Raw genomic sequence first — 21,727 nt, forward strand, 5'->3', positions numbered from 1 at the left:
CAGCTGTGGTGCGCTGATGAGTGGACTGAAGTTTGATTGCGGCAGGAAATCTGATATCACCACTGCTTAAGCATCATGGCAGGTGTCTTATCAGCGAATTGATTATTCTCAGCAGGAGCATAAGCCGTGATATGAGGCTGGAGTTAAGCGTGAATACATGAGTGGAGCGAGCGATTCTCAGTCCAACAAGCCTGTCTCATGGCAGACATTTTGACTTGCCACAGCAGCAGAAGCACAGGTGTTACTCAGATTAACGATGGCTTCGTTCTGCTCGAGTGACCCGTGACGGTGTGACAGTGAGGCAGCATGCACACAATACCATCCATCCATCCATCCATCCATCCATCCATCCATCCATCCATCCATCCATCCATCCTGGAGCCTATCCCAGCTGTCAACGGGCGAGAGGCTAGAGACAGACAACCGTTCACACTCACACCTAAGGACAATTTTAGAGTCACCAATTAACCTAATGAGCATGTTTTTGGTCTGTGGGAGGAAGCCGGAGTACCCGGAGAGAACATGCAAACTTCACACAGAAAGAACCCGCCCGACCCGGGGATCGAACCGGTGACCTTCTTGCTGTGAGGCACGTGCAGTGCATGCATAATACCAGGACTGTGAAACTGAAGCAGCTAAATGGAATCCGGCCATCATTTACTCAAGTCACACCTGTACTCCTGTGTCAAAAAAAAACAACAAAAAACGTCAATATAAAAGTCTTTTCATCTTCTGCAGGATTAAATCAGATGAGTCGTTAAGAAAAAATACTGCAGAAATATAAAATAAACATTTAAAAAAGGTAAAAATGAAGAATGACTGTGCACCAGCATTTTGTTCCTGTCCTGGCATAAAGCGGTGAAGACTTTAAGAAGCTGTAAACATACATAAAAACAATGTTTACAAAAGGTTGTGCATTCCAGTTTATTTTATATCAAATTTCCCCTTAATCAAACTCTGATGTACAAATTAAAACTGAGTTTTAACATGCATTACAGAATCCTGCGATGGCAGAAGTGAATTTTCAAAATTGAATGACAGTAAAAACCCATACAGATGCCAATCCCTTCCCACGCACTTCCCCATCCCTCCCTGCAACCTGGGATTAAAACAAAAGACTGTTTTGAAGTTTTTTTTTTCCTTTTTTTTCTTTTTAAGTAGTTGTGGTGATGTAGCAGTGGGACAAACCGAAGAGAGGCTCTTGGCTGAATGCGACTCATGTTGCCCTGACCATGTGTCGCTTGGCACAGACTGCATGCAGCTCCATCAGACAGCACAAAACCAGCCACAGAGAAGGGGCGTATGCTTGTGACAGTAAGTGCTCATGACCAAATTACACAGCAAACAACATGTTGGGGGGGGGGGGGGGCTATTCTTTTTTTCCTCTGTCACACAGAAAAGACAAACTTCACCACCACTTACTGCCACACATGCAAACGTGCCGGAGAGCACGACGTGACGTTCACATCAAGTGAGATAGAGAGGAAAATGGGCTGGGGGGGGGGGGGGGGGGGATGGAGGGGCTAAAACGGCGTCTTCCCTCTTTTCAGGCTTTGAGGACGCGGAGGAGCCTCAGTGGATTGATCACATGACGACTCCCAAAGGAAAACCGTTTTGCATGATTGCTTCGTGGGTCTTCACGCTGTAAACATTAACCTGTTAAAGCTGAGAGCTAAACTAGCTTAGGCTCATGTCTTCAGGACGTCTGAGTGAACGTGTGGCTTCCTTTAAAACGAACGAGCAAACATCAGTATCTACAAAGTGTCTCTGCAGCAGCGCAGAGTGAAAAGAAGCAGCATTTTACCATCATCGAAACCCTGTCCTGTTACCTAAACCCTGTTTTATTAGGGTAAAACTTACACCCCCCCGCCCCTCCCCCATACACAGAGTCAACAACGAACACTTACATTCCTACAATCCTTTGTCACAACACACAGAGGACAGTTTCCCTGTATTATTCTGGGTCTAATGGGGATGAAGAAGCCCTGTTACACTCCTACAGCGAGACTACTTGACCACAGGAGACGTTGGATTGGTGTCAGACGTGAACGCACCACCTAGGAGGTGCAGTGATACAGTGTCACAGGTGGGGCAGGTGGCGAGGGGAGGTGGGGGAGAAATCGGGAGGTTAAGGCACTTCAAGTCTCCCGATGATGACAGGGACGACGGATGGAGGCTGTTCTCGTATGAAACTAGAGCTACATTTGGGTTTGGCTCCTCTGTGTGTGTTTCCAAAGGTCGACAAAAGCAAAAGGCAAAGCGGAAAAGAAAGAAAAGTCCACTGACAAAAAAGAAAGAACCTGATAAAGCAGAGGTAACAGTGAGGCGAGGAGGACTTGTTCTTTGTGTCTGTGAGCCAAGTGAATGAGTGACACACATTTGCATGTTTTCACATGTTTTCTATCATAGTGTATTATTCTGTGTGTGTGCGTGTAACCTTGGCACCTAAAAATAAAACATGCTCCTGAGCTCCCCCTCAGTCGGCACTGATGGCCCACCGCGGCTGATCCGTGCGCTTCCAGATCAGCTTTTCTTGCATAAGGCTTTAGTCCCTAAACATCCTCTCCAATAGTCAATCCATCCAGAGTCAAATGGCGAAGAAAATAAAAGAGCGCGATGAAAAGGATAAAATCCAGCACACGAGGCTGCCTGACAGCGAGGAGGAGGAGCAGGGGGAGCGCTGCGTCCCCACAAAGGTCAAAGGTCAAGCTGCAGGCAGAGCGGCTCGCTGTCGGGGCTTTCACGTGTGTGCGTGAGTGGCACTGAAAATCCAAGTTGTTAAAAGCGAAAGAGGAGGAGGGCACGATCGCGAGGAACTGACCGGTGCTGCTGTACGCTGCCACCACAGACTGGGCCGGACTATAAAGTGCATACTCATTCCCACCCCCTCCCGAGTGCTTGTGTGTGGAGGTGTTCCTGTACAAGTGCGCACGTGTGTTTCTAAGTTCCTCTAGACCGGCTAACGTGACCTCTTGCAATTGGCATGGCTGTGGAGAAGAGCGCAGGAGACTTTAAAATATTATCTTACACTGGAAATTACACCTATGGAACAAATCTTTACAATATGAATATGTCTATGTAGATACATTGGCAAATATGAGCAGAAAATTGTTAAAACACAACCCAAACCCATCCTCCATCCTTGCTGTCATTCTGAGTGAATGAATGAATAAAAGGATAAACTGAAGTCATCCGTGACCGTGGAAGGTTTCTGCACTTTCCACTGTAATCAACTCTGCTGCCCTTAATGATAATGCATCTCCATCATCGCCTCGGCTGCTCTGAAAGGAAGTAATTTATGATTTATTCATAGCTCCTTTGTTGCCGTAGCGACCAAGAGAGTAAGTGTTCTGATTGGCTTGTTGTGGAGTCCTAAATGTCCTGACCAATCAGAGGCAAAGTGCAGCCCTTTCGATTGGCTGCCCGGAGCTGCGCCGCCTCTCCTGCGGAGGGAACCTGCTCGTTAGAGGAGCTAGGGGTCCACATCTTCCAGATCGCTCTTCGAATCGCCGAGCATCATGGGAGACTCCGAGCCCTGGGAGAGGGACAAGGCGCGCGGTTAATATGAGAACAAAGACATGAGGTGTTTCAGTGTTGAAAGGGAACAAATGGTGAAATTTCAATGTGCTGAGCGGTGACAGTGGGACAATAATCTCTATAGAACACATCTGAATGTATCTGTAGTATTCATAGATGTGCCAGAACAAGTGTGACACTCTTGTGCTGTGTGGGCATCCTGTCAGGAGCAGCAGGAGTCAGAGAAGAATGGAACAGCTCAAATCCACCGCTAATAACAGCCGTGGGAGGTACCAAACTGCCTTTACAGCTTTTGACAGAAGCCTGTGTGATGTTCCATTTTTGTTCCATTCTTCTCTTCTTGGCTTTGTGAGCCGAGCTGTAGCGCGATGAGTCACGCAAGAGGCTCGCTGTGCTGAGCAGCTCGGGTGGCTGGAGCTGAGGGCTACCTGTCGGAGGCTGCGGTCGGCGTTTTCGTTCGCCGGGCTGCCGTCGGAGCCGTTGCTGCTGCCGGACTGCTCCTTCTCGTTTAACAACGCCGTGGCGTAGGCCAAGGTGTCCTGCAGAGTTTGACACGCAGACAGTTAGACCAAGGTGAGTGAGATGAGTCAGTCAGTGGTTAAGGTCACGGTGAGGTCAAGGCTCAGGAAGTAGTGGTTTTGGTTAGAAAGTCTACAGGAAATGAATGTAAGCCTATGAAATGTCTCCAGAAGTGACCTCAGTCAACGTGTGTGTACCTGTGCAGAGATGGTGCGCTGGAAGGTTTTATTGGTGGAAGTTTCATTGGAGACGTTGCTCTGTGGGGTCCAGTAATGCTCTGTCATCTGAGGGGAGAAGGAGCATGATGCAGAGACACCATGAGCACAGATGAAGCAGTATGTATGTATGATAGCTGAAACGGTCAAAAATGGCTTAAAATGACTGAAAACTAAACATGTTTTCGACATGGTGTTTTAGAAGCTTGCCTTTTTTTGCAGCCACTGCACTGCCCAGCTCCAGTGACCAGACAAGTCCTTGAAGTAATCCTTGGCTGGAGCGCACCTGGTGAGAAAAAAAAAAGGCAGCTCAGGTCATGTGACCCAGGCGTCTGCACAGATCATCACAGTGCCACCTGAAATGATGCGTCTCTAAAAGAATCACTACTCCTGCACGACTCGAGCTTCTGACCCTGAGATGAACTCACTTCTGGGCCAATGTGACCAGGAACTTCACACACTGGTAGCAGCGTCTGCTGTCCACATTGTTGCTCTGATGCATCAAAGCTGAGAAGAAAAAACAGTCAGTTATACATTCAATAATCCGTTCCACACGCACACAGAAAGTGCTGACGTTGCCAAGAGGCATGGCAGCCTACCAACAACGCTAATGAGAAAAACATTCCACTGTAGATGAATAGAAGCTATATAAACACATACCTAAAAGGCCTTTCTCTGACTCAAAAGCATACTTGAGTCTCTGGGACTGCAGAGGATCCTCCATTACCTGGTGCAAAAGATTTAAGTGATGTTAGCAAAGCGGGTCATAACAGTGATCTGATTGGATGAAGATCAACAGGTGGAGGGTCACAGAGGTGACTGATCATCACTCACCAGCAGCTCCTGCAGCATCTGAAAAATGTTCTTCAGCTCGTGAGGTGGAGCTGACTCCAGCTGGGTCTATGGGACACGAAGAAAGAGATCGTCATCGTCATTGGCTAAAAGTCTCTGAGCTCTGACAGCGGTCTCGCTGAGGTTTAGGAAGCTTTTTCTACCTTGAGCAACTGCAGCACGCCGAGGGAGAAGGGCTCGTTACAGTACGAAGCGTAAGTCACCATCTCTATCAGGAGAGACAGGGGACCCGACAGCTCGCGCATGGCAAACATCACCTGGAGGACATTCGCAATGACAGAGAGAGGCCATCAGTCAAAGAGGCTCTGAGCCTTTTCATGTTGGTCCTGATAAACAGGTGACAGCTCTGAACGGACTGTCTGCTTCTTTGTATCTCTGTACGACAAGGACTTCTCTTCTGTTATCAATCTGGTTCGAAACAGGCGAAAACACACGTCAGAGTTTAAAATCCTGTGAGCTGCTGCTTTGCATGTTACCTCTAGAAGGTAAGGCTGTCCCTCAGGCATGAAGAGTGAGGCCAGGATGTCGGCGTGGAGCGGGAGGAGCGGGCTGGAGGACGGGACGGCGCTCACGCGCAGTTTAAACCCTCCTGGAGCTACGCAGGGAGAACGGGAATGAGAGCCAGGTGGAACAAAAACATCAAACCTGCGATGCTCTGGATTTGATCTTAATGTCTCACCCTGCGTCCGCTGGGGGTTGAGGTCAGAATACAGAGTGATGAGGGCCAGAGTGCTGTGGAGGTGAAGGAACTCCCGAGCCTGAGCTGGACTCCACCGCCGGTTCTGTAGGAACAACATGCAATCAGGACTGTTGTGAGCAATAAAAGCTATTTATTTGTCATTCTTGTGTCTTGTTGCTACTTTAACATGCAGGTCTTTTTCAAAACTTCTTGAAACAATTATCAATACAAAACTACATTTACATTTTAAGTTTTTGTGAGAGTCCATGAGTGCAAAGTTAGAATAACAAAACAACTTAAATGCAAAGTATGTCATTTCTGCTGCTAGGGGGACAGTATAAGTGCACAGCTTAACAAAATAAAAGCATAGCGCTACTCATTTGTTGACATTCTAAGGAGGAAATGTTGCATATTGTGCATTTAAGGAAAATTCTGAGAGAAAACTGCAGCGCTGAAAGTGAAACGTATCACTGTGTTGTGAATCAAAGCTTACTGTGCTATTACACACTGCGTATACTGAAGCTGTACCTGGTTGTTTTGCCTATTGGGTCCCAACAGGAAGATGAGCATCCGGCGATAAGCTGAGTGTTTCAACAACAACTGGCAAGGACCACAACCCTGAGAGAGTGAGGAGAAAGACCAAACACTGAGCAAACCACACAGCTGTCATTTGATTTCATGGCACTTTGAACACTGAGGGAGGCAGAGAAGTCTAAATCTGCTCATTATGTGACGGTTTATTACCCTCTGAGTGAAGTTGCTGAAGAGGCCAAAGTACTGCGCACAGTTTTTCACATTCTCTGGAACATCTTTGTCCAACAAGGAAAGCAGAGCATCGGTCAGGTTGTCCAGTCCCGGGTCTCCAAAGTGAAGCGCGCTCTCCAGAGTCTTTTCAAGGATGGATGCGACCACCACCCTCACCTCTCTCACACTGCACTCCAACAGACAAACCCTGAGGAGGAGATGAGAGACGATCAGTGTCAATGCTGTGAGCGATGAGCAGAATGAATGGAGGTGAACGTAAGAGGGAGGAAACAGCAGTCTGAAACTGTGTGAGAGACCCACAGACACAGATTTGGCCTGGAGACACAGCGTATCTCCTCTCTGTGGGAAGGGGGCCGGGGTGTGCTGTTGTCCAAACGTCCGATGTTCAACAACCAATCATGTCTGAGGACCATGTGATCACCCCATGTCTTAACACAGAGTCATGTAAGACAACACCTTCCTTGAAAACAGTCACTTTGGGAAACTATCTGGCTCTGCGTTTACATTCCACAGTGACAGCGACCTGCTCGTCCAGCCAATCAGCATCCAGTCAGCGAGCACCAAGCACACAGGTGAGCACTCCTGTTGCACATGCAATCATGAGCATCTGCATAATCCAGAGGCTCAGATGGTGTGTTTGTGCATGCACGTGTGTGTACTTCAGTGGCTGCTGCAGCACTAACAGAGAAGAATTATTTGACCCTGGTCACAGAGTTAAATGTGCATCGATCAGAATGAGGGAGCAGCGCTGTGAGCTGCCAAGCCTGTATTGCATATCACTTGGACAGCTACAAAAATGCTGCAGTGATTAAACCAAGGCCCCAGCAGACATGCAGCATATCCATACTTGGTGCTTCAGGAACTGTGATAGCGTATTAGTGAGACTGCAGTGAGTTCACAATTTCAACACATTTTAGAAGAGGTCAGCAAACACTGACCTGGTGATCTCTCGTCCCTCTGGGCTGACCAGGTACTGCACCATCCACTGGCACGCTTCACAGCTCTTAGACAGCAACACCTCTACTGTCGCCATCCACTCCTCTGTGTCCACCCTGCAGGAGGTGACACATATTAACTCTGCTGCTAATGAGGGATGTTCATTATTGATGGGTGTGGATGCATGTGCGGACTTACCGGAGTTTCTTTTTGGTGTGCAGGTAGGTGTGAAACAGGAAGTGTACAGCCAGCTGAAGACTCTCTTTGGCCATGGGTTGGTAGTCTGGATGCTTCAGCTTAGTCTGCAACGCACAAACATATATTTTTGTATATTACAGGATGAAATAGTTCTTTGGAAGCTGTAGAAGTAGTAGAAATTTGACTGGTGTGAGCAAAAACAGGGGCTGTAGGTGTATCTACTACAAATACACATGATGCAATGTGGAAGAGGATATTTGTTTTGAGGGAGAAATATTCACGACTTGCTGTATAAAAGCTCAACATCAGCGTGCAGCTCTTCTTTGTATGTATACTGAATCAGAAAACCCAGCAGAAGCACATACTGCATTGACGGAGGCCAGGGAGAGCGTGAAGTTGAAGTAGTCGCTGTTGTAGACGTCTCTGTTCCTCATGAACTTGAGATTCTCGTCTCTCACCATCTGCACAAAACACAAACGCAACGGTCAGATGAACCTGGTTCTTCCTCCGTTACGAACAGAACAACGGTCGTGATGTAAAGACAGACTTTGATGACCTATGACCTCCGCAGTGTCATCGCTTTACCTGATAGATGCTGGCGGGCATCTTCTCTACAAACAGGCCTTTCTTCTCTCCCTTGCGGACCAGGCGGGCGAGGAGGGTGAGGCGGTCGTTGTTGGCCCTGGGGGGTCGAGGGGAGGACTGTGGTGAAACATCAGGGGAGGAGGGGGCAGACCTGGAAACACAGAGTCACAGCAGAGATGTCGACAGGTTGGCTGTTGCACTGTTGAGGTTAAATGCTGATCCATTGTAAATTACTCTAATCTGAATATAAAGACACAGTGAGAATACTGATGAGGTGAATGTCGTATGCGGAGGGCGGTTCACTCACAGCGTGAGGTCCTCAGCCTCCTGCCTCATGATGCTGACTCTGCTTTTTTTGGGCAGGACGGGCGAGTTCTGGTCGCTGATCTTCTGATAGAACAACATGTAGGCGTTCCAGTACCTCCTCCGCACGTCAGGGTACGGGTTGGCTGCGAACACACAGGAATGAAAATATTTAAATATGAATGAATTCTTCAGATTTTTCAGAATTTTCAAAAAGGTTACGACCCCTTACACTGGTCATAAACTTTGGGTCGGTACTCTCCACCGAAGCACTCGTACTCCAGAGTCTCATCATTCATGTCAAACTCCTCCACCACGTTGTCGTTGAACTTGTACCAACGTCCGCGGGCGCTGCCACTAAGAGACCAGGAGAAATAAAGATGGAAGGAAGGCAAAGGAGGGAGAAGAGATTAGATTCAGATTCATCCTGACAGAACTGGAAACTCAGCATATGCTTGAATAAATGACTCAGTGATACAATGAACAAAAAGGCATTAACACTGAGACGTGCGCAGTGTTTTGACTGTAGCCAACAGGGCGACATTTTTGCTCTCTTAGACAGTTTACATTTTAACAGATCATACTGGTTAACATACTGCAGAGCGAGTTTTCCACCAGGCCCTGGTGTCCACCTGTACGCCAACCAGCCTGTCAGGGGACTCGTCTAAAGATCAGATCACAGATCTCTTACTGACAAAAATAACTGATTTCCAGGCAGCTCCAGAATGTGTCAGATTTCCTGGAGCGGTATCAACATCCTGAGAACAAACTTTCTTTGTTGTAGTCTTAAGTGGGGATAGGAACGAGCGAGAGAGCGAGAGACGGGTGCCAGATATTAGCTCCTGTGGTTTCTTTACATTCCACTTCTTCAGTGAGCGTTCCTGCTTTCCAGAGCCAGACATCTGGAGATGCTTACAAACTAAACCAGGACAGCCCACACAAAGTCTGATGCTGCATTCATGTGCCCCAAGGAGGTCTTCCAAAATCTGCCTGGAACGCTAAAGCGACGGATTAACGTGCTCCGCTAATCACTGGTTATGTGCGTCTTATGTAAAGTAGGAACAGGAGCTGGAAAATACGATCAGGGAGCAGCACGTAGCTCTGGTAAGCACATGAAACCAGAAATGAGTCTGATTTTCAGAGATAAGCAGGACGAACTCCTGACTGCGGCGTCTCTTACCGTCTATCTTTGATGAAAGAGTAATAATGTCCGGCATGCGCCTGCCCGCTGTGGACGACCACTCCCACCAGTTCATAGTTCTCAGAGATGGTGACTTTCTTTCTGGGCGACCCTCCTGAGGTCCCGTCGCCTCGCCCCTCGCCACCCTCCCCGCTGCAGTCTTGGCGAGCCATTCCAGCGACAGTGTAGGGCTCCATGTTCAGCACCCAGGGGAACTGTGCACCGACAGAGCAGAATTCATACAGATCAGACTGACACTTCTGGGGTTTGGGAAGCTGTAGTGAAAGACTTGTAATTAGAAATACTTCACACCCGAATCTGCTCATCGTATTTGATGGAGCGTCCGCTTTCCCAGTCGAAGCCGAAGCGCATGAGGTGGATACAGAGAACGCTGGGCAGGGATTTGATACAAGTCCTCTTCACTGTGGTTCTCTGTGCAGAGGAGCAAAAGCACACACTGTAAGTCCACATGATCAGCTGATGGTGGAATAAAAGCATGCAGAGAGCTACACACACCTTCTCCTTGCATTTCTCACAGTAGTAGGCGTTGCTGCCCTCCAGCACTTCCCCTCTGACAAACTGGTCCAAGGAGATCTCCAGACTTTGACAAGACGTCACTCCAAGGTTCAAAGCCATGAACGTTTCCTCACGCTCGTACCTGAGTGTGATCAAGAGGCATATGGTTGAACATCATCTGTGATGCGTCTCAGAATGAAATAAAGCTTAGAAAGAATCTTTTCTTGCTTACCGGTGAGGACAGTCTTTACAAATCTTCTGGTCGGAGAAGATTCCCTGAAATGTGTTTTTGAAGATCTGTTCTCGACCCATTTTCTGATGGAAAAGGAGTTTTACTGTTAGTCGTATCAAAGTAACTAAAGACAATTTACAAATCGATGCTGGGACTGAGTTTCACCTTGAGGTGTTCGTCCAGCTGGTCCACCAGGCTGGTGAAGAACTCGTAAGCATCCTGCTGCTCTCTTACATACAACTCTTTGTTCCACATCTTGAAGATCTGCAACAGACGTAACACATGCGCACATGGACAACAGCTTTGTAATAAACTGAATCGAACTAAAATGTGCAGCTGAATCATCAGCACTCAGATCAGTTTTCTTAATTAAACAAACTCACCGCAGCTTGGAACAAACACACTGTATGAGTAAACTCTTACTTTGCACCATAATGACAATGCCTGGTAACAACCGTGTGTTACCTTCCAGAAGTTCTCAGGTACGTAGTACTGCAGTTTGCTCTCCATCAGATGACCAAACAGAGACTGGACCTGGTAGAAGACGCTCTCTTCTGGCTGATCGGTGTCATCCTCAATGGACAGGAAAGCCTTAAAACCAAACATACACACTCGCTGTGATGGATTCACTGTGTGGAGCTCAGTGTGGACTCAAAGAGCAGATGCCCTCTGGTGACCACAGTAGGTAAACGGCAGATAGGAAGTAAGTGTACCTCTGGCAGACCAGGCTGCATGTAGAGCTGCTGGAACACAGCGTTCATGTAACACGTGGCTCCGCCGTTCTTCAACCCCACGAAGCCTGAAACTGAGCGGCTCTCGACAGGGGGTAGATACTGAAAGAGAGACCGGGGGGAGAGTTAGCTTCACAGCTGCAACATAATTACACATAACAACAAATATTAGTTATTTTAATCAGTGCCTTACATCGAACTCCTTGCAGAGGGAGGGATCAGACTGGTGGTGCATGGACATTAGCTCTCTGGTGATGAGTCGCAGGTTTGACAGGGAGCTGTCTGCCAGCATCACCAGCACCTCGTAGGCCGCCAGCCTGCTGCTGGCTGTGCTGCACCTGAACACACACACATGAAGAAGACAACAAAAGATTAAGGGAGTGGTTTGCAGGGGTTTAAATGCAAATGTAACCGAAAGACAGGATTAACACGCCGTACTTGGGGTGGAAGTCATGGCTGGGGGCTGGGGAGGGTGTGGGGTTCGAGCTGTTGATGATGATGCGCGAGGCTCGAAACAGGAAGTCATCCAACAGCTGCTGGATCAGAGATGGACCTGAAAACGCATACACACACTCACATTTACTACACTGTGTTAAATGGGCGTAGATATGTGTGCATGTATCTTTGCGTGCGCTCACCGAGATGCTCCTTCTCGTTGCCACAGAGCGAGAGAAGGGTCTTGATGAGGCGGAGGTGTCCTGCCAGGAGGATGTTGTCCGCCTCGCTGGTCTCCATCTCAGAGCTCCAACTGGGCTCGAAGTTGTCGAGCCAAGAGATCTCGTCCTCCAGCATGGTGGCGGCACTCACTTTTATCACCTCCATCTCTGACGCTGGAGCAGGTGGAGAGAGAAAACAAGGCAGAGAGAGACCTTTAATGGCTGAAAAAGGAGGCTCTAAACTCTATATTACATCATACATCTGTATATCATACAACAAGTATGATGAAAGTGACTGAAAAGGAAACATGCTGACTTACTGGTTAAGTCATCCAGAAGCTGACATCTCAGGTCAAAGTACTCGGTGCACTGGGACAGCAGCCTGAGAAGAAAAAACAGCATCAGCACGAGATCTCTGCTACAGCTTCAGTCGTGTATATGTTGCGTGCTTCTTGCTGAATTACCTCTGGTTGACCCCCCTCATGACCGACGTGGGACTCCACAGTGGCAGCTGAGCAGTGAGAATGACTGAGATGAGGAACAGGTTGGGTTTCTGGACTTCGGGGAAGGCTGAGGTGTCCGACTGGCTCAGGGTGTAGAGCTGATCACAAGCTACACGGCGGATCTGACAAAGGAAGGGACACAAAGCGATGTTTGGGATGCATTTCTTCTGTGCGGTCTATTTAAGGAAAGGAGGGTGTTGTTTACCTCTCCACTAGGAGATCCCAGCAGAATGTCGATGATGAAATCATTGACGGAGGGAAGGTTGTAAAAAGAGCCTGGAGAGAGAGACCGAGAGGAGGATTTAGTGTCACTGCAGAGAGGACTGATGACACATACGGTGACTATTTTTAAAGAGTGAGTGCGTATGTTTGGAGTGTATTTTTACTCGGGAGTCTTACATAGCTGCTGACAGCGTAACTGCAGACAGGTGACCAGCAGTGACAGAGCTTCACGGGCGATGATGGCATCTTTGATACAGACATTCTGCTGTCTGACACATATCCCTGCATGCAACGCTGTCGGCGTGGTCTCGCCCTCACTGCTGGAGCTGCAGTTACTCCCTGCAAATGCACACATGACATCTGTCTTACTTTCCATCCTTTAGCTTTTGTTCGTGGCGCCGGAAATTCTTCGGCAATGAGCAAAAATCAGGAATGAAGGTGTACAGGATAATCACCACACCTACACCTGTTACACCACAAGTTCTCCGCTTGAGCACCTTGTGGAGATGGATGCAAGCTTACACCTACAATAACAATAATAATAATAATAATAATAAAGTGTGTTTTCTGTCACCTGTGCTGCTGACTCTGGTGCGGACTCCCTGTGGCAGAAGGGAGCTGTGTGTCTCTCTGATTGGCTGCGGGCTGCCAACCAGATCCAATCGCCCCGCTGCAGCTGCCCAGGTCAGACGCATGAAACAGGCAACAGTGGAGGTGAAGTCACCCACCTCCATCGTCTAGAAAAGAGACGCAGGAAAATGCTGTAGATTTACAAGATCAACCCGGGTGCTGAATCAATGGAGGATTAGTCATAGAAACAGCTCGATACTGAAAGTGAAAGTGTTTTTGTCCTGAATACCTGAATAGCCACACGAGCCGCAGGTATGATCTCCTCCACTCTTATGGAGGAACGCTCAGACAAAGACATCTGCCTGTAGGACGACTTCTCTGGAGTTCCACAGAGGGACAGCTGTCGCCCGGTCCGCCCGGCGTTACGAAACGGACGAGACGACAGCGCCTCGCCATCCCTGATGACGTCATCGTCCAGCGCCGCGGGCATGCTCTGGCCGACCAGAAGAAACCTGCAAACACAGCCAATTGAGTATGAAGTCTAACGCGGGATGTGGCCCAGCGTGTGTGTTTGAGCGACGTTTCGCACCTGGCCAGCTGAAGGCAGATTGAGTAGACGCCTTGTCTGGTCTCGTAGTCCACCTCTGATGGGATGGAATCTCTCTGCATAACGTTCACCACCAGACTGCAGAGGAAACAGACAAATACGACTGTCAGAACTAAAAATACGAAGAGATGCTGTGACGCATCGTGCCAGTATGTGACACGGTTTGATAAGTCTGCTGATGCGTGTCGTAATGGAACAAAACAAACAGCAGAGTGAGGCTCGTTCCTCTGTTACCTGAGGCCTCCTGCTTTCAGGAAGTTCTCACAGAAGGACTTGCTGCTGGTTTTGGCCATCTCATCATCTGATGTGGGCATGAGCTTTGAACTCAACACCTAACACAGAGACAGAGGAATACAGCAGATGTCAAAGTCGTTAATCTGCGGTTCACGTTGAACAACAGGTGTTAGAAACGACCGGCTGCGTTTAACAGGGGTGTGCGTACCTCCAGGTTGTACAGCACTCTGAATGTGGACATGCCCGGGGCCGAGGATCTGAAGAGGGACTCCAAGATGGATGCAGCACTGGGCTGGTGCTGCTGCTTGGAGGCCATAGATGGAGAACGAGAGCCTGTACCCTGGAAAAGTGTTTTCTACAAAAAGGAAGAGTTTAGAAAGTAAAAGAGACGGATGGAGGAGAGAATGAGTAAAGCAGAGAGTTAAGGCTCATATAAACTTATTACAACCTAAAATCATCAAATAAGAATAGAAACGGTAGAGAATGGAGAGCTACTGTGATGTACCTGGTGGCTCCAGACGCTGGATTCTTTGGGAACAAAGTTGTCGAGAGCATCCTGCACCTCTGGATCTGTTGGAATCAGCAGCAGCAGCTTCCTCACGCGAAGAGTGATCCTGGAGATTAAGAAAAAGAAGACAGCATGACTAAGCGGGCTGTCAGCTGCCTCACATCCTGCCATATTCACTGTGAAGAAGCTCATAACCTAATATAATAAATGCACCACCAACGACATATTTTTGTCAGCACACTTGTTATCACACAATCAATGTGAACTGTGTATTTTATAGCATTAAGATAGTTATAGTCATTCCATAGCAGTGCTTTATTATACAAATAGATGGCTTTCACAATGACATGATCAATGATACCATGAAACACTCATATATATATACAGTTCTTTCTTTGTTGGTGTTTACAAGGTGTACTTACCTGGATTCATCAAGGTTAGCCAGCTGGTAAAGCATCTCAAACACATTGCACACCAAAGCCATCACCACACCGGGCAGGGACTTCTCCTGCAGACAGAGAAACACGGGCACAGCGTGTCAGAACTGATGCAAGCCTGAATGTGGCTTTGTGTGCATACAGTCATGTCTGAGCTCGTACCTGCTCCAAGGCGTAGGCCGAGTTGAAGACAGCCGAGCTGGAACTGCTGGAGGCGGAGGCCGAGGATTCGGAGCTGCCGGAGGGAGTGCCCGTGCCCGAGCTCTTCACGGTCAGGCTCTGCTCATCACTGAAGCCAAGCTGGGACAGCAGCTTCTGGTCCCGGTTCATGGTCAGCTAACAGATGGCGGAGGAGAAGTGAGGGGACGGAGTGAGAGAAAATCAGGGACTGACGTCGTCTGAGGCTGTTTAAATGTTTCCCCGATCGCACAATGGACGCAGCGGACCACGCCACCAACAAAGAGGAGATGGCACCCTGCCTAGACAACTTTACTGTGCACTGATTTGTAGTTTGTAATGTGTACTGGCTTCAGGGGAAACACATGATTGAGGTCAGGGTAAAATACTCACGACAGGTACAATGCTATATTTAAAATGGAAAGAGGAACACAGAGTGCCTGTAACTTACTGAATAACATCATGACTTACCACACTGTCATTGGCAAATATCTGGACATTATCCACAGGACAGCTCAAGTGCTCAGAAATCTTCCACCGGATACTTCCTATTGTCTCATTACTGTGGGTCTGTGGGACACACACAAGGAGACACAGAGCAGGGTTATTTCCAACGTAGACGTAACTCTACCTGACAAAGGTGCATCACGGGGCACAAGGCAACGTTTTACAGTACCTCTAAGGTGAAAGTGTCTTTGGTTGACTCATAGGTGATGTGAAGAGTGACGGGGTGTCCATTGTACGAGGCCCCGTGAGGTAGAATAGTGCGAGGAACTGAGTACATGTCCTACAGAGACAGACACAAACAACACGAGAGAAAATCTCATCGATCCTCCTTCCAGGGACGCTCATTCTTCTTTATTGTGTTCAAACTAATTGTGTCCTTGTTTGCATATATTACTAGCATGAAAAAATGACAGGAGACAGGCCCTACCTCTATAGTGATGACATAACGTTCAGCCAATAGCAGCAGTCTTTCGATTATCACCAGCTTAGTGGATCTAAAGGTGAACATAAACAAACAGTTAGTGTTTCATAGGAGTTAAGCACACATGCACTCTCTTTGATGACTGGTTAGTAAGACCAAGGAGAAGGACCACTCCCAAAAAAAACCAAAAAAAAAAAAAAAACATGTTTAATAGGTTTAGTAACAATGCTCTTACCCAAACCCCCCTCTGTACCTGGATGGTGATTGTACAGACGTGGCCACGGTCGGCATGGCTGTGGCCGTCAGCATCTTGGTTGCCCTAGTAACAGCGTGTGTCAACGTAGGCCCGCCCAGGGCTGAGCTGGCAGCCTGGGAAACAGAAACAAGCCGTCAGGTGTTGATTTCTGCCAATTGGCGCAATCACGAACGGTTTCCACTACTTACCTCGAGCCGCTTGTAACAATCAGCGATGAACTTCTTGTGCAAAGACACAGAATCCTGTGAGGAAGGAAAGTTATGATTGTATTATTATTTTGGCCAACGCCGCCAAACTCAACATAACTTAAGTTCCTTATGACTGCTTTAAGTTCCTCTGCTGTTCTCAGCTTATGACACACTGAATAAAACCACAGGACCTCTGGAGTCTGTGTGTGCATACAGGCATACTGACCTTCTTCATTTTGGGATTGAGGTTGTTGTAGCTGTATGTTATAATCAGCAGGATTGCTTCATTGGCTATCTCTTCATCAGGGGTTTCCATGGCGATGCGCCAGATAAAATCCATCCCCGCCAGGTCAAGGCGTTCCACACACTGAAATCACACCATGTGATGCATTAAAAATAAATGTCAACAAAGATGAGATTTCGCTCTATATATACTTTCAGAGCCAGAAACAAACTAGAACATCGGCGGTGAAAAACATGCAGATGGCCACGTGAGAAAGGACTGACCAGCTGAGTTCCCTGGCGTTTGAGCCGATGGTCACACAGATTCACGTTCTCAAAGAAGGTCTTGAATAGATTGAAACCTGAGAGACACAGCACACACGTGAACTGCAGGATCACACATTATTCATAAACTAACGCTGAAAGGCTGCGGTGCTGTCAATAGAGCCTCTCTGAGGAAAGTCCCTCACCGTTCATGGTGATCTCGTAGGGTTCCAGCTTTAGGATCTTCTCCTTGAAGAGCTGCTGCTGGACGTCACTCTCAAGGTCATGTTGTCCTTTGGTGAACCACTCGAAACACATCTGCACACATTGAAACGGGCCATGTTTAAGCTTGATTTCACTGAATCTGCCAATTTTTCCTTGGTTAACAAGGAGCAGCTGCTGCAGATGCTACTTTTAGCTAAAATTAAAGTCAACTATGCAAAGACCAGATTCCATACTGGGAGAGAGGAAGAGGAAGGCTGCTCAGGTTCAGTGCAACAAATCCAATCAGTAAAGTTTTGCTCTCAACTAAATTACACACAGACAAGACTACCCATCTGCACAGAGTGCATCCTCTGACCGTTCTTATGTGTGGATGAAGTGCTTTGCTCGAAACACCAGCAAACGAAGGGCTGACGACTGACGAAGAGCATCAAGAAACAGCATGGACTGACATAAGGTTGAGGCAAAAGACAGCTGCTGAATGGTTAATTAAAACTTCTTGAAGCATTTTGTCATTTTTGCACTGAAAAGTGTTGTAAAAAATCTTATTTACATGCTAAACACAAGTCTGAGGGTAGGTGTTTATGACTGCAACTGAAAATCTTTCTTACTTTAGTACTTTTAATCAAATTTGCTAATTAATTATTATTAACCTGGGTCTACAACCTACATATGATCCTTTAAAATGTGCCACTATTTGGTAAAAGCTTTCATTTTTATCTTTCATTTCTATCTTCTCCCTTATCTTTATCTTTGTACCTGCCTGAACACTGTTCAACATGGAAGAGAAGACTGAAGCGAATGGAAAGTGTTTGCAGTGCCCTCGTTCCTCCTGAGCAGTCATCCAGAGAAAAGCACTTGCAACTACAAACAAACAGCCAAGGACAAGGGCTTCATTTGCATATCTGTTTTCATACCTCACGATCAAGTTCACAGACATCTGGCCCCGACACCAGGCACTCCCAGAGCTCCTTGGCCCTGTTCCAGACCAGGTAGAGGCTGGCCTCCTGGAGGAAGAAGGCCAGGAAGCGCAGGTGGCTGTCCAGATACTAAACATAAGATTCAGAGAGACACACTGTCAACATGCTGTTTAACACTGTGACTCTGATTACTTCCTGTGTCCTGTGTAAACCTCATACGAGCTCAGATACAAGCATGCCTCAAATGATATTATTCAAGTCAATGTCAAATTCTGAATCGTGATAGCGGATTAAAAAGCTCATGAGAGAGAATCTGAGTGAGGGTTAGGTCAGCATTGCAAGCCCAACCCTCAAAGCTCCTGTGCTCTTGGAAAGCAGTACCCCTGGACTTTACGGGGGGTGCCTCCAAAGGTTCCTAGTCGCTGGGGACAGTTGCTGCAGTGGAAATGTGCGCGTGGACGAACCTCCTGGTAGGTGTATCGTCCATCCACCAGAGTTGAGCCTGAGAGGCCGTTGTTTCCCCCGGCGGTCACAGCCAGCCGATGGCAGCACACGAGGGATCCCGTGATCAGCTTGACGATCTCGAAGTTCTTCTTCAAGTCCTGGATGATGCTCTGCGGGGAGGCGGGGAAAGGTTACCATAGCAACGCTGACTGTACAGCCATACATTTTTCATGATGCGTTCGTGCGTTTCTTTGCATGTGTGCGCTTGTGCTACCTTGTCTTGCTTCTGATACGTCTGCTTGATGAACGAACGCGTGATCTCGTGCAGCTGACGGAGAGCGGGAACAACCCACACTGCCTGAGGACTGCTCTGCTGAGAGGCCTGCAGACACACACGCACGCACACACACACACACACACCACACACATGATAATGATGTCCACTAAAGCACGAGTGCACAAACACATGCTACAAAAACAGAGAGCTGTGATGGTCTTTGCTAATCAGATTTTGTCATCACAGACTCGCCATCTTTGTAGCTGTGCAAACGTGAGAGAGGAAATCAGAGCCCGGGATGTTAAACATTCAGCAGAGTCAAAGCACCGTTAAAATTTAATGTTTAAATTTGTTCTGTGTATAAACTCCAAATCAAACATCAAACGTGCACTTCTTTTAGATATCCAAGGCTCTGATTAGATTCCTCTTCGCATGAGCAAATGTGATAGCGCTTCCACCAAAGCTGACCATTCATCCAGCAGGGAAATCACTCGTTTAATTCAGCCAAGTCTCACCCAGGACAAGATCAACACCACTGTGTAATCATTAGTCAGAGCCAAAGCCCTCTTAGCGAGGCAAGCAGAAGATTACCGTACACCTGGTTAAACTACCTCATGTTACAATCAAGTGTGAAATTATCAACCTGTGACCAATGAAACACCTCTGTGGTCAAGCCCTCCTCCACGATTGGTTGGCAGGTGTGAAGCAGCGAGATTGGATACAGATTTGTGGAATTATACATTATACTGGCTTCTTCTCTTACTTTGGCCAAAGAGTTTGCTTTCTTCTTGCCCCAAGTGCCCGTAAGAAACGAGCTTTGAGTGTCGCTGCCTTTACTGTCCTCCTGAGCGTGAGTCTAGAAACATACATTTCATTTGAGGTGGGACATTTGCACGCACATGTGTACAAACCCAAAAACAAGTGAGATTTGAAAGGCTGAGAGGCACATTTCAACGTACGCGGCTACAAACAAACAGGCATTTTCCATGGTGATTACTGTGACATCATGTCAAAGCAAGAAAGCATGTAACTGAAAACATCACCGCTTCATTGTATGTAGGTTTGTTTCTTTAAATCAAGTCTAGTTTCCTTTAAAGTTGTTGCTCTGCAGATTGGATCTGCTCAATTAAAGCACAGTTTATGAGTCTTTGTTTTCCTACATGTAAATATAATGTTATGTCAAGTCCCTATTTATCATTTATTTGCACAATGTAATCACTAATGGTTCACACCACACCATAATCTACTTGTTATCACATATAAGGACATTTTTAAGTCTTTATCAATGTATCATATTTGTTAATTACACCTTTTCATATCCTATCAAGACATATTTTACACTGCTATAACTGTGCTTTAGTATATTGTTATTCATTATGTCTTAATGCACCAGCCTCCACACAGGCTTGAGTAAATATTTGAGGCAGAGCAGCGGAGCACGAGGATGGAGAAAGAGAATATTAAAGGAAGTTACTGGGTGGCCGCTGACGCATCCCAGTGTTTGTGTCGGACTTTTTTCTTGACTTTGAAAACAACAAAAAAGCAGCTCTGGAATAACTAATGAATTCATGGTAGACACTTGTTATCTGGCCTCATCTCCATAAACCCACTGCTGCTCCGTGGATGGCAGTCCAGGACACACTCGGATGGAAATGATGCGGACAAGCTGGAGTTGAAGGGTAATATGCAGCAGTAACAAGGACGTGCTAACTTTAGAACAAAACTGTCACAGCAGGGTGAAAAACGTCGGGGCCCAATGCTGTGTTTCCTGTAAACATGTTGAGCAACGAACGGTCTCAGAAAGACAGTGCTGACCCTCTGCAGCATGTCTGTCTCACCTTCTTAATGTCCTCAATACATTTAATGATGTAACTGCGTTTCACGGTCTCCTTGACGGCGTAGGCGTCGCTCAGGATACCCAGGTGCTCCTCCAGTGCCTGCTGAACTAGACTGGTAGGCAGGGTGGGGAGGTGAGCCAACTCCCACAGCACCTCCAGCACCTGAACAGACGCACGCAAACACAGGATGATTCAGACCTCGCTGTCAGAACGAAACCTAACACTTCCTCATCTGTTTGAATGACATACCTTTCCAGTTGTGGTTTCAGAGCGAGCCTCTCTGCCGATCCTCCCGATCAGACTGAGCAGCTTCTGCCTCACGCGGTCGCTCTCAACCTCCCAGCTCTAACCGACACGCAGATTAACAGATTGTGATTAATACCGTGCACTTACAAACCGCTTTTCATTAAGCCAATTTATTCCCAAAATGTCACAGAGACAGGGCTGACCTTCTGTATGAGGACGAAGAGGTGGGTGAGCTGATCGAAGCTGAACTTCACAGCAGCAGCAGCGATGATTGTATGGATGTTTTCGATCACAGTTGATGACTGGCCCGCCTGAAACGCGCACACAACGATCAATAGATCCATCAAACAGGAGGGGATATTTGCCTTTTTCAACATTTGTCATCTAGACCCATGAAAATATACCGACTGTTCAGTTTAGCAATTAAAAAGAGAAAAAAACGTCTTGATGTGCTTAATGACAATGCAATAAATGACCGCGTCTTGACTGTGCTGTTACTGCTGTGAAGTGTGCGCTGGTGCTGACCTGTATTCTCCAGATCTTGGAGAGTTCGTCCAGCGACAGTTTACTCCCCAGTAACTCGATGATTCCTTTAATTCTCTCACAGTACTGAGCCTGGTCAATGTTTCCTGGAACAAAGAAAGTCAACCTCAGGCTGAAAGCACGACCATTTCTGTCTTGTTTGTAAGCGGTTACAAAGTTTCACTGTGTGTCCGACGTCTTTTGCTTTTAATGAATTTTTGGCAGGAAGTGAGGTATG

General features: G+C 47.2%; 1 protein-coding gene across 3 annotated transcripts in view; it reads right to left on the bottom strand.

Moving 5' to 3' along the window:
• Positions 1-918: 918 nt before the first annotated feature.
• The window catches only part of usp24 (ubiquitin specific peptidase 24), a 28,676-nt gene continuing 7,867 nt past the window's right edge, over positions 919-21,727 (bottom strand). Inside the window, exons 12-67 of one of the 3 annotated variants that reach the window (XM_070960557.1) lie at positions 21,493-21,596; positions 21,171-21,278; positions 20,971-21,066; positions 20,722-20,883; positions 19,647-19,739; positions 18,881-18,988; positions 18,627-18,776; positions 18,160-18,291; positions 17,227-17,338; positions 17,042-17,118; positions 16,761-16,901; positions 16,535-16,588; positions 16,344-16,459; positions 16,097-16,163; positions 15,839-15,949; positions 15,634-15,732; positions 15,148-15,321; positions 14,971-15,056; positions 14,546-14,654; positions 14,249-14,395; positions 14,041-14,138; positions 13,789-13,884; positions 13,489-13,711; positions 13,204-13,366; positions 12,807-12,968; positions 12,613-12,683; positions 12,369-12,529; positions 12,225-12,286; positions 11,887-12,078; positions 11,687-11,801; positions 11,442-11,586; positions 11,231-11,350; positions 10,983-11,108; positions 10,683-10,781; positions 10,518-10,600; positions 10,286-10,427; positions 10,082-10,201; positions 9,770-9,984; positions 8,822-8,946; positions 8,594-8,735; positions 8,287-8,437; positions 8,067-8,162; positions 7,702-7,805; positions 7,506-7,619; positions 6,547-6,754; positions 6,331-6,420; positions 5,803-5,905; positions 5,600-5,718; positions 5,267-5,380; positions 5,106-5,171; positions 4,932-4,998; positions 4,700-4,778; positions 4,482-4,557; positions 4,254-4,340; positions 3,966-4,076; positions 919-3,535 (exon numbers count right to left, since the gene is read on the bottom strand). In XM_070960557.1, the coding sequence (XP_070816658.1) occupies positions 3,473-3,535; positions 3,966-4,076; positions 4,254-4,340; positions 4,482-4,557; positions 4,700-4,778; positions 4,932-4,998; positions 5,106-5,171; positions 5,267-5,380; positions 5,600-5,718; positions 5,803-5,905; positions 6,331-6,420; positions 6,547-6,754; positions 7,506-7,619; positions 7,702-7,805; positions 8,067-8,162; positions 8,287-8,437; positions 8,594-8,735; positions 8,822-8,946; positions 9,770-9,984; positions 10,082-10,201; positions 10,286-10,427; positions 10,518-10,600; positions 10,683-10,781; positions 10,983-11,108; positions 11,231-11,350; positions 11,442-11,586; positions 11,687-11,801; positions 11,887-12,078; positions 12,225-12,286; positions 12,369-12,529; positions 12,613-12,683; positions 12,807-12,968; positions 13,204-13,366; positions 13,489-13,711; positions 13,789-13,884; positions 14,041-14,138; positions 14,249-14,395; positions 14,546-14,654; positions 14,971-15,056; positions 15,148-15,321; positions 15,634-15,732; positions 15,839-15,949; positions 16,097-16,163; positions 16,344-16,459; positions 16,535-16,588; positions 16,761-16,901; positions 17,042-17,118; positions 17,227-17,338; positions 18,160-18,291; positions 18,627-18,776; positions 18,881-18,988; positions 19,647-19,739; positions 20,722-20,883; positions 20,971-21,066; positions 21,171-21,278; positions 21,493-21,596 (6,554 nt within the window). In that variant the 3' untranslated portion in view covers positions 919-3,472. Of the gene's footprint in view, positions 3,536-3,965; positions 4,077-4,253; positions 4,341-4,481; positions 4,558-4,699; positions 4,779-4,931; positions 4,999-5,105; positions 5,172-5,266; positions 5,381-5,599; positions 5,719-5,802; positions 5,906-6,330; positions 6,421-6,546; positions 6,755-7,505; positions 7,620-7,701; positions 7,806-8,066; positions 8,163-8,286; positions 8,438-8,593; positions 8,736-8,821; positions 8,947-9,769; positions 9,985-10,081; positions 10,202-10,285; positions 10,428-10,517; positions 10,601-10,682; positions 10,782-10,982; positions 11,109-11,230; positions 11,351-11,441; positions 11,587-11,686; positions 11,802-11,886; positions 12,079-12,224; positions 12,287-12,368; positions 12,530-12,612; positions 12,684-12,806; positions 12,969-13,203; positions 13,367-13,488; positions 13,712-13,788; positions 13,885-14,040; positions 14,139-14,248; positions 14,396-14,545; positions 14,655-14,970; positions 15,057-15,147; positions 15,322-15,633; positions 15,733-15,838; positions 15,950-16,096; positions 16,164-16,325; positions 16,460-16,534; positions 16,589-16,760; positions 16,902-17,041; positions 17,119-17,226; positions 17,339-18,159; positions 18,292-18,626; positions 18,777-18,880; positions 18,989-19,646; positions 19,740-20,721; positions 20,884-20,970; positions 21,067-21,170; positions 21,279-21,492; positions 21,597-21,727 lie in introns of all 3 variants that reach the window. The other 2 variants (XM_070960556.1, XM_070960558.1) reach the window with 2 other exon arrangements.

Source organism: Chaetodon trifascialis, chromosome 4, assembly GCF_039877785.1.
Source record: "Chaetodon trifascialis isolate fChaTrf1 chromosome 4, fChaTrf1.hap1, whole genome shotgun sequence".
Lineage (NCBI taxonomy): Eukaryota > Metazoa > Chordata > Actinopteri > Chaetodontiformes > Chaetodontidae > Chaetodon > Chaetodon trifascialis.